The sequence below is a fragment of the Gymnodraco acuticeps genome, unplaced genomic scaffold (assembly GCF_902827175.1).
Source record: "Gymnodraco acuticeps unplaced genomic scaffold, fGymAcu1.1, whole genome shotgun sequence".
Classification (NCBI taxonomy): Eukaryota; Metazoa; Chordata; class Actinopteri; order Perciformes; family Bathydraconidae; genus Gymnodraco; species Gymnodraco acuticeps.
Genome location: NW_022989843.1, coordinates 424888 through 436901, shown reverse-complemented (window position 1 = coordinate 436901; position 12014 = coordinate 424888). Strand labels below are relative to the sequence as shown.

At 42.4% G+C, this 12014-nt stretch overlaps 1 protein-coding gene across 1 annotated transcript in view; it reads left to right on the top strand.

The window, feature by feature from the left end:
* The window catches only part of si:dkey-215k6.1 (transmembrane protein 132C), a 289465-nt gene that overhangs the window by 139907 nt on the left and 137544 nt on the right, over positions 1-12014 (top strand). Inside the window, 1 exon segment of the mRNA XM_034238564.1 lies at positions 7555-7695. Coding sequence (XP_034094455.1) covers positions 7555-7695 — 141 coding nt within the window.

The following is a 12014-nucleotide window of genomic DNA, read 5'->3' as shown; positions in this document are numbered from 1 at the left end:
CCAGTCTAACAAGCTCTCATCAGCCCCAGAATCGATTAATGCATCCTGAGTCACAGTTTTATCATTCAGTTTCATTTGTACCTGAGTCAGTCTTCTCGAGGAAGGGTTGAAAGAAGTCACTCGGCTCACCAGCGTCCCTCTTCCCGCTGATGAGCCTGATCTTTTGCCGAACAGGCTGCCAGAACATGACCCTGCCGGCCGCAGTAGAAACACCGCCGCTCCCGTAGGCGGCGCTGACGCTCCTCCGGGGTGAGTTTGGCTCTTCCGAGCTGCATCTGTTCCTCCGCGGCTAGGGGGCGCTGGTCGCTCTGGAGACGAAGTCCGGGTATTACTCCGCCAACCGTAGTGTTCCCTCTGTAACTCCCGTCCGAACAGTGGAGTGGAAGCTGTTTTCTCCCCTCTCTCCTGACGTCTCTCTGCTAGACGTTGGTCCACCCGGATAGCCATGGCGATGAGCGAGTCCAATTCTACAGGCAACTCTAATGGAGCTAACTGATCCTTTATGGGATCCGCTAATCCATGCAGAAACGCATCAAAAAGAGCCGCTGAGTTCCATCCACTCTCATTTGCCAGGGTCCGGAATTCGATCGCGTAATCCGCCACTCTCCTCTGCCGTTGTTTGATGTTCACCAGGGCTCTCGCTGACTCTCTCCCGGGTGCTGTCTGGTCAAAAATGTTTTTCCTAGAAACCATGAATAACCTTAACGACTGGCAAACAGGCGAGTCTCGGGCCCATTCTGCTGTTGCCCAGGCTCTCGCTCTTCCCGTCAAGTGAGATACTATGAAAGCTACCTTAGCTTGATCTGTGGGAAATGCTGCGGGCTGATGTTTGAAATGGAGATCGCACTGTATCAGGAATGGACGACAGTTTCCAGAATCCCCGGATAACTTCTCCGGTGAAGCGAGGTGGAGTGAAGACGATGGCATGGGTATTTGAACGGGGATCTCAGCAAACCCGACTTCCGCTGGACCGGAAAACTCTGCCCCAGGAACAGCAGGACGTGCCTCGAGGTGCGTCAGTATGTCACGCATGTTCTCCGCCAGGTGATTTATTTCCGTTGTCACTGTTGACTGGAAGTTGTGCTGACGGGCATTTAAGTCCTGAACCCCCTGATTCATTGTTGTCAGCTGTTCCTCATGTTGATGCAGGCGTGTTCCTTGCGCCTGCAAAGCCGTCTTTAACACGGTGGAATCGGCTGAGTCCATCTTGTTTGGTCGGTTCGTTCTGACACGAAGGACTCACAAAGACTCAGATGCACGATTCTTTCTTGATTTAAAAAAATACCTTTTAATATACAAAAAGGTTTTAGGATCAACTAGGACACTCAAAAGTTCGCTAGGTTCAACTAATAGTACGAAAATACTTTACAAAGAAAAAGGTTTCTAGGATCTACTAGGATACTCAATAGTTCACTAGGTTCGACTAGTATGCTCAATGTTTACACGAGGGAGTACAGACATGGACTTGGTATAGAGACAAGACAAACCGACAAAAGACAACAGGAGAACAGGGCTACATATACATAACAGTTAATGAGGCACAGGTGCAAACAATCCAGAACAGGAGATCACAATCAAGCTGGCAAGTGACACACCACGACAGGAAGTGATGACACCTGAAACGAGAGGACAGAGCCAACATCAAAATAAACTGAAAGGCCACCAGAATAAACACAAAACAATAAGCTCACAGACTCTAACGCTGAAACCTTACAGCGCTGCCCTCACCGGAAGTCCCTGTCTGTTACTTTAGATGAAAATAAGGAACCACTCCCCACGCCCCTCTGAGAGATATTTGGTTAAAAAGAACACAATGGTGACCTAGGAGGAGATTCAGGTGATAAGGTGTGGGTGGGGGGGGGGTACCTTGGTTGGTTCTTGGCTAATGGTTACACAAGCCTAAAAATCGTTATGACATCATAACGTGGCCAAAATCTGATCAGCTCATTTTCAGACAGGTTTTTATATAAATGGATCGGGACAAAAAGTGAGTGTATTTTTGTTCCTGAAACTTTCAGAATCTCTTTAGAGGACACATGCTTCTGTAGAAAAGACAGGAAAACGTGGATTTTGCATAATAGGTGACCTTTAAGGGGATTTCGTAGCTATTTAAAATACTACACTAAACTTTCCTCCAGTTAAAATTATACAATCCTAAAACACTTCTTTTGACCCTATAGTGCTTTACTTACTCTTAAGAGTTGTTGGACATGCTGTTAAAGTTTGAAGACAGGATAAACTGAGCTTCTTCAGTGCCTCTTACAGTTTCCTTCCAACCTGTCATCCCCCAAAACATCTGTTCCAACAACTTCAGACAAACAATATGTCAGCTTATACTTAGACACATCTGCTGCTGTACTGTACATACAGCAACATGTTCTGACACTTAGCATATGGCTGCTCTGCTCTTTCGTTTTGGGAAGACTGCTTTTTAGGGTTTGCATGAACATTTAAGGCATTTAGAGTGACGTGGCAATGAATTGAAGATTGAAACCTTGAAACCTTGCATTTGATCACTAGTTTAAAGAACCTGAATGGAAGTCATTGTAGGCCCCAACAAAAAATCTATCCAACAGGGTTTTGCAGAGAGATGTACTTTTAATAATGGACAAGAGTACTAAACTTTAACTTTAGATTTGTTCCCCCTTTACTCAAAAATCAGTGACACTCAACACAATTTTTTTGTGTTTTAGACCTGATTCATCTCATGGATCGGATAAGCATATTTTTCCACCAATACAAGAATCCAAATATGCACCGTCTGTTCTTTTGTTTTTCTGTTGTATGCATTGTGAAGCTTATTATTTGGGAGCTGTGACCACCTAAACATGCAGAATTCATGGTCAGGCTTTATCCTTCCTCTCCTTTTCGTTTCTCCTCACTGCTGCTTTCCATCCCCCCCTCCCCTACCTGTCATTCATCCCTCTCCCCATCTCCATATCTTTCTTTGCTGAGTGTAAATGTTTTAACATCAGATGCTCCTATAGGACAACAAAGTTATCACTTACACTGCAGTCATCCACTTACACACTCACACACATACAGTCATGTTACTCACAGGTCTGCATGACCTTGTGTCAGTGGTGCTCTGTAAGAGAGATAGTGTGTCGTGGTGTATTGTGATCATAATAAGGAGTAGTGTGGGTGTTTGTGCATGTGTGTTTTCGTGTATAAACCAGAGGCAGATAAAATGTTCGAATTCATTTCCTGACAAGGGTAAAATCACCTCTAATAAATTACAAGTGTTTTCTCTTTTTTCCTTGCCTTTAAACCAGGTGAGAATGAGGATAGACTATTTAAAGAATAGGGTTATGTGTAAAGGGAATGAATTGAACTTAAGTGATTCGCCTTTTTAGCAGAACAATCTGTTATCCCTTTTTTTTCTTGAACATATTGCTTGCTTTCCTGGGTCAGTAGTCCTGTGTGGAAAGGCTAAGCTATAAATATGCATGGCTTCATTCACATTCCTCGCGGTTCTCCTCTCCATTCAACTGTTATACTTGTCAGCTTTAGTTTTTGGTTGTAAAGAAAAATGTGTGTTAACTGTTTATTAGGGGGACCTACAAAGGCACATGACAAATATTTACTTGAACACAACAAAGGCACTGAAGTGTGGCTATTATTCCTTGAAGTAATTCCACAATTGATATGTATGGTAAATTCATTTAGTGTCTCCAATGTCTGATTTTTATAAACATGTATTGGAAAAACAGCCAACATGCACAATCTGCACATTCTAAGTGAAACAAATAGACTCTCTGGGGCTTAGTGTATAAGAGTTGACTCCATAAAAAGAGAAATCACAACGAGAAAAGCACATTCAGCATTTAAACTTATTGTGATTGAAAGGAACACAAATACACTTTATTAACAGTGTGGCTTTTTGGCGTAATGCCCAAATGCATTTTCCATCCACTTGCTCTTTATTTATTTTTTAAACTAAGGTTGAAGTGCCTATAAACAAGACTCTGTTCCATAAAAAAATTGGAAAAATAAAATCAATGGTGATACTCTTTGAGCTACTCAATGGCAAACAGGAAACCACTTTAGCAGTGAATGCGTGTAATGTATGATTGTCACCAATTGGATGAGGGAGGAATGAATTGCCAGCTATTAATTCAGTTTCAAGTGTATTACACTATCCACAAGTGTTCACAATTGTTGCTGAAATTCCTGTTGTGACAAAATAAACCAAAATATGATTTTAATATAGCACTATTCTTTTTAATTTAAAGGTCACCTTTTATGCAAAATCCACTTTTTCATGTATTGTATACATAAACATGTGTCCCCTCTGTGTAAAGAGATTCTGAAAGTTTCAGGACAAAAAAGATTTGCTCACTTTTTGTCCTGATCCATTTTTATAAAGACCTGTCTGAAAATGAGCTCATCAGATTTTGGCCACTTTATGATGTCATAACTATTTTTTGGCTTGTGTAACCATTAGCCCCCCCACCTTATCACCTGAATCTCCTCCTAGAGCACCATTGTGTTCTCTTTAACCAAATATCTCTCAGAGGGGCGTGGGACCTTATTTTCATCTAAAGTAACAGACAGAGAATCAGCACTTTTGAAACAGGGCTGAAACAGAGGGGTTTATGGGATGCTACAATGGGTGATATGTTTGGTATTTGGAGCCAAACACTTCAGAGACATGTTTTGTATATATATATGAGACTTATACTATATTGATGAAAAACAGTATAATAGGGGACCTTTAATACCCAAATTAGATAGCTAAAAGCACATATATATATGGATTGATAGAACGTGGAGAGTGGGTAATCACATTTCAAGACAGTGCTGCATCATTGACATGAAAAATAGAACAAAGGTGTATAAAGACAAAGGGAAGACAGAAGTATTGCTTGTCTTTCTGCATTACCTAAAAACAACAGACCAACAGAGACAGGAAGACACACAGACACTTGTCATGCTCTGTTGCTGTACACTGATTTGACAGAAGCAGCTGAGGGATGCAGCCTTGTCCATCATCCTGTTGACAGACACGCACACCAAGGTCCTGACAGATGCACCATGGGACAGCAATGTTGCCATGTTTATTTAACATATGACTGTGTGTTGTAGGTATACTGTATGTATTTATCACCAGGCAACCACAATCAATCTATGTTTTCCAACACCATCTTGGAGTTTTACCTGAATCATCATCTTTTTTCTTTCAGCTCAATGTCAGTTATTATATTAGCAGACATTCTCAATATGTTCGCAAACTTTCTGGAATAGCGATGGTTTTGGATGAATATAGGTTGCATTTTTAAATCTGTCACAGTTTGTGTTCTAGTTCATGTGTACTCGGACTGCATCTTTAAATGTTAAGATATTTTTCCAAAGTTCTCAAAATAGTGCATTATCTGATATAAGATTAACACAACTGCGATACATGCTCTCTTGTGAGAGCTCTTTGATAGAAAAGTGCTGGAAAAGTTGTATTTATTAATTATTTTTCCAGTATGTTTTATTTATGATTTGTCTTTGCCACAACCTTGTCATCTAGACATTTCTCGGGTGAATGTTTCTCAGCGGTGTTGAGGAATGCGTTTCTCACATTATACCTCCAGGTTTTTCTTCTTCTCCTAACTCCCTTTCCTTTACACACTTTTGTTGCCACAGTAGGTGAAATACATTTCCTTTGAAGTGTATTATCTTAAATTCAGTTGTTTTTTTTTAGGAGGAGGAGGACAGAGTGAACGTGGGAGAGAGGAGAGGGTGAGGTATGGAGATACTGTAGAGGAAACAGAAAAAGAGAGGGATCGAGAGAGAAACAAAGGAAGCAGAACATTGCGTAGAGTTGGGAATATTACATTGTATGTAACATTAAGCTGTTAAATAAAAAAGTGTTTGGGGAAACACCAGTTATATTATGCTGTGTTGCCTCACACACACACACATACACACACACACACACACACACACACACACACACACACACACACACACACACACACACACACACACACACACACACACATTTGAATTTCAACTTTTCAAAAGAGGTTTCCCTTTGAGTCAAACCCCAGAAAGCATCTTATTAGATACAGCACAACACCCCCCCCCACACACACACACACATATACAGGTGCATACATACAGTATATACACACGTATAACATGCAGAACACATATCAAGGGACATACAGTACATGGCATATTTGCTGGTAGTTTTTGGCAAGACATGAAGCAACACAAACACACAAAAGTAATAATGAGAAGAGAGACAAAGAGGGTTGGCAGATTATTTTCCTTCTGTAAAGAGGAAAAAGTTTATTGGAGAGCGTGCCTATGTTGGTATTTGTTGTTACCAGAGACCATTGTTTGTGTCTTAATAAGAAAAGCAGTAAACAAGCTTGTGTGCATGTGTGTGCGTGACTAGGAAGTGTGTTAATAAACTGAGGTAGGGTCTCGTTAAGGTGATAAATAGAACAAAACACATCGGGACGGATTAGAGAGAGAGAGAGAGAGAGAGAGAGAGAGAGAGAGAGAGATGGGGGAAAATAAAGAGATTAACCATAGTATGCCTTGAGATTGAAGGGGGGAGGAGGGGAGGAGGGGCAGAGGGAGGGATAAACTAAGGTATACTGTATAGGGGAGGAAGAGAGGGGGGAAGGAAGGGAAGGAAATCACAAAGGGATGGATGAAAGGCAAGCTTTAGGAGGAGGTGAAGACAAGAGATGAAAGAGAAGACCTGGTGAGGAAAATAAAGGAGAGAGACAGAGAGTAACGAGGGAATGCTGAAGAAGGAGGAATAGAAACAAGAATGACATCTGGAAGGGAAGGATAGGAAAGATGGGAAGGAAAGGAAGGGGTATGACATCTAATAGAAAACTGAAACATAGAAGTAGGGAGGGTTGAAGCCAAGAGAAATGGAGGAGGAAATCCTCCAGATTAAAGGAAAACCTGGATGTAAAAGAAGAGGCAGAGATGAATGGCCCTAATCTAACTGGAGAGAGAAGAAAAGAGAACAGGAGAAGGGAGAGGACGAGGGCTGGCAAAACATGAGGGTCAGTTAATAGAGGATACCTCTGCAAAGTACTTAGTGAGAAAGACTGCCATTCAAAACAAATATTTACAGAGGAGAAAGGCAAACAAAGGAAAGAAAAGTAACAGAAACAATCATATCATTTTACACTGCTCATAATTGTTGCCTCTCCTTAGCAAAGCAACATGTTATGTATTAGATATCATCTACAGAATAGCATCCTTCGCGCAGTGTATACAAACGTTTCTTTCTCAAGAACTATTACTGTCAATCCTTTGTCTTTTCCCACCAAAACATACTGTGGGAGGCAGCACCATGCTGTGTGAATACATTTTTGAAAGACATTGTATACAAAGATTATGGCACATATCAGGGATTCAAGAAAATCTGCGAGAAATCGGGGCAAGGACACCAAATTCAATTTTAAGCAAATTCCCCCTAACTGTCAGTGTGTCAACTCGGCTTCCTCTCCTATCTTGTTTATGATGTGCTCGTGCGAACTTTAAATTAACCTCACTTTCTCTTCTCTCTCTTTGTCTCGTTCCTCTCTGCAGGGTGTGGTTCCAGTCAGGCATTAACTTCCTGGCTGTGAAACCCAGCAACTTCGTTGCGTGGGAGATCAAACAGGAAATGGCGCCCGGAAGCAACTCGTTGGCGGTGATGTGTCAGAGAAGGGCCTCCTCCACAGCACAGAGGTAAGACTGAATCTCAATACTCATGTTTCCCCTCGTCAGCAGCTGATTTGCCTATTCCTTGTTTTTGCGGGTGCATAAATGCGAAGATCTGTGTTTATTCTGCAACAAGGCACCTTTTAATGCCCTACATCTGAGCAATGAGCGATATAGTTGTTATCACAAGGACAGATTCTGCACCAAAGAACAATGAAATATTCATGATTTGTGTATTATCCTCACATTTTTCTCAAGTTTACAATGAATAGACTTAGATCGCTGAGCTTGATTCTGGTTTTGATTGTAGGCGTTGTCGTATCACATTTTCATATAATCATTTAAACAATATACATAGATTATGTCTTATACTGTGATAATAATAATAATAATAATAATTTCAATTTATATAGCGCCTTTCACGAAACCCAAGGACGCTTTACAATGGGAAGTAACAAAACAAAAAGTAATAATAATCATACAGATACACAGGCTGAAGAAAACAAAACAGGAACAGGTTGCTGAGTACTGTATATTAGTTGAGGCCAAAGGCCTGAGTGAACAGATGGTGTTTGAGCTGTTTTTTGAAGGTGTCCAGAGTGTCTGCATTCCTGATTGCAGAGGGGAGAGAATTCCAGAGGGTGGGGGCTGCGACACTGAAGGCTCTGTTGCCAAATGTTTTCAGCTTGGAGCGCTGGATGGAGAGCAGCCTTTTGTCAGAGGACCGCAGGTGACGAGAGGAGGTGTAGGGCTGAAGGAGGTCAGAGATGTATGGAGGGGCTAGGGAGTGGAGAGATTTGTAAGTTAGCAGGAGGAGTTTGTACTGGATGCGTGATTTGACCGGGAGCCAGTGAAGGTGGATGAGGGTAGGGGTGATGTGTTGCCAGGGCTTAGTGTGGGTGAGGAGCCTAGCTGCAGAGTTCTGGACGTACTGGAGCCTGTCCAGGGCTTTGCTGGTGACCCCGAAGAGAACTCCATTGCAGTAGTCCAGACGAGAGGAGATGAAGGTATGAATTAATGTTTCTGCAACGGGGTCGGGGAGAGAGGGCCGGAGTCTGGAGATGTTTCGTAGGTGAAATAAAGCAGTTTTGACAGTAGACCTGATGTGGGAGTTGAAGGTGAGGCTAGAGTCCAGAGTGACGCCCAGGCTGCGAACCTCAGGGGAAGGGTGGATGGAGTAGATTTTTTGACATCCAGGCTTGGATGTCGCGGAGGCAGTTGACAAGTGACAGTGGGGGTAGCTGGGATGATGGATTGGTACTGATGTAGAGTTGGGTGTCGTCGGCATAGGAGTGGAAGTTGAGACCATGTCGGCGGATGATTTCACCGAGGAGGAGCATGTAGATGTTGAATAGAAGGGGGCCGAGCACCGAACCTTGCGGCACACCTTGGTTGACAGGGGCTGGGGGAGAGCTGGATTTTCCGATGGTCACAAACTGTTGCCTGTTGGAGAGGTAGGAATGGAACCAGGAGAGGGCTGTACCAGAGAGGCCAAGGTAGACGGATAGGCGGTTGAGTAGGATAGTGTGGGAGACTGTGTCGAATGCGGCGGAGATGTCCAGGAGGATAAGGATGCTGACGAGGCCTGAATCGGCGGCTATGAGGAGGTCATTGGTTATTTTAATAAGGGCCGTCTCTGTGCTGTGGTTGGATCTGAAGCCTGATTGGAAGGTTTCGTAGAGCTCATGGTCGGACATATGATGGTGGAGTTGGGCAGCAACTGCTCTTTCCATGATCTTGCTAAGAAAAGGAAGGTTGGAGATCGGCCGGAAGTTGCTGGGGTCCTCGGGGTCGAGACCAGGTCATTTTAACAATGGTGGAGCAGAGGATGGGTAGGCAAGTTTTGACCAGGGCAGAGGGCATGGAGTCGAGGGAGCAGGTTGTAGCCTTAGCTTTTGAGACAAGTTTGGTAACCTGTGTGGCATCCACTGGTGCAAAGGAGGAGAGACAACATTGAGGCAGGTGTTGAGTTGAGCGAACAGTGACTGGAGGGTGGTGTGGCATGTGGATGGGATGGGGCAGAGGCCTGGAGTTTCTGGTGGATGGAGTTGACTTTGTCCTCAAAGAAGTCAAGGAACCTGGTGCAAAGCTCGGGGGCGTCTGCTGGGTTGGGGGGGTCAATTGGGCGGAGTAGGCGGTTTATGGTGGAGAAGAGCATACGGGGGTGGTGTTGCTGGTTACCGATGAGTGAGGAGTAGTAGTGTGCCTTAGCTTTTGAGAGGGCGTCCTTGTAAGATTTGACATGCTCTCGAAACGCCTCCAGATGGACGGTGAGGCCAGATTTTTTGTGGAGCCGCTCCAGTTGGCGGCCAGAGGCTTTCATGGCACGGAGACTGGTGGTGAACCAGGGGGCTGAGTGATTGCCTTTTACTCGTTTAAATAGTATTTTTAGTCCTATATGTGTTTAACAGAGACATATAGGATATACATTTCAGGAAGGGCAAATGGTGGATTTGCAAATGGTTAAGAACTGGGGGGGTTTTATGGTTTAATGGTGGGGATGTTTAGATAATGCCTAAGATAATTAACGTGTGGTATAGTGTACCAGATATAGTGTGACTGAAAGCTGTGTTCGGGGTGCAAAGCCATTTTATCCTTTGAGCATGAAGTTGCTCTGTTCCTGCATTTGAGATAGATTTCAATTGTATATTGACTTTCTTTATTACTTTATCAACTATAACAAAAGACAAACTTTGTCCGTGAATAATTTATCAGTTTCTCTTAAGGGAATTATAATTTCCTCCACAGCGTTATGTTATCTATCTTAATATATTTACTATGTAAATGCATTGACAATCTAACATGAAAAGCTTGTCTTTCTGATTATTGACTCTTGCCTTGAATTTTAAACTCTAACCTTTAGAAATGGTGTTTAAATACATATCAATGAGTGTGAAATGCATAGACTGAGGTTAGGGGGTAATGTATTGTGTCCTGTACACACACCATGGGTATACAAATACACACCTGGCTGACAAGCCAACCCAGTCTCATGGCATTTCGTGTTCACCAACACAATTTTTTATCTATTGATTCGTGTTCACCAACACGATTTTCCCCTTTTTTTCGTGTTGCACAGCACGATTTTAAAAGCAATGTATTTCTACTGGTAATGACGCTCATGGAAGCACGGCATTCGTTTGTGTCGGCTGCCCTTAAAGGCAATGTGAGCGTCCATTCTCATTGGATAACGGAGAATTGTACACCCGGAAGTAAGTATTCCCCTTATTGTCGATTGATTTTACAGTGATATCTGCACACAATTTTCACACAATTTCTTTAGCAGGACGAATTTAAATCATAAAGATCAATATTCTACAGTCAATTTCTTAATTTCTTAGATAGTATGTTACCTTTATCTCCACCAGACGGTTTTTGAGACAAACTTCAGAATAGGATTTCAAAATATATTTGGAAAAACCAATACCCAAGAATCAGATACAAAGTTCTACAATATGATAAAAACAGTGGAGGCCTTAATGTTCCCAATCTCGAGCTCTATTATTATTCCTTCACGCTTCAAGCCTTGAAAAACTGGATTAATGAAAGCACCAATGTACAATTGAAAGAACCAGTGGCGAGCCGTCAGGGCCCTCTAGGCCCTCTCTGAGGGCCTAATATATTCTATTGGCATGGGAAAGGGATTCCCTATATTTTTTCTTTGTCTTTTCTTTTTCTTTTTGTATTATTGTCTATATAATTTGTATCTGTGTATACAGTATAAGTCCCTCTGTGAGGGCAAAAATAAAAAATAGCAATAAAAAGTTGGTCACAAAAAAAAAGAAATTATGTAAAAGTATGAAAGACTTGAAGAGAAACACTAATGTACCATTTGAGTAAAGATGCAGGCTGATGGCAAAACATGTATATATTTTCTTCTTCCTATATGTATAATGTTATGTGGATGCACTATTTACAAATGCAGTCCAGACAACACGCACAGTTTGAAAATACTTCATACAAGATCCAGCATGTTTGTTGCCAAAATTAGAATACAGTATATTGGCGTATGGGTTGGTGTCAGGAAAAGTCAGCTGCAACAGCGTTAGCCATGGCTGAATGGAAAGCTTATAAGCATACATATGGATAAGGTCTGTTCCACTTTTCTTTCCTGTTCACCTATCATAGGGTGACCAGACGTCCCCGTTTTCCGGGGACTGTCCCCGTTTGTATTGGCCTGTCCCCGGTTGAAACTATCCGCGGAAATGTCCCCATTTTTTAATACACGTTAAAAACACATAGCAAGGTGAAATAAAACGTTTCATGTCAGGAAACACTGGGTAAACAGACTGCGGTCAAGCCAGCCCCCACTTCGGAAAACAGTCAAGCCAGCCCGAATAAAAGCG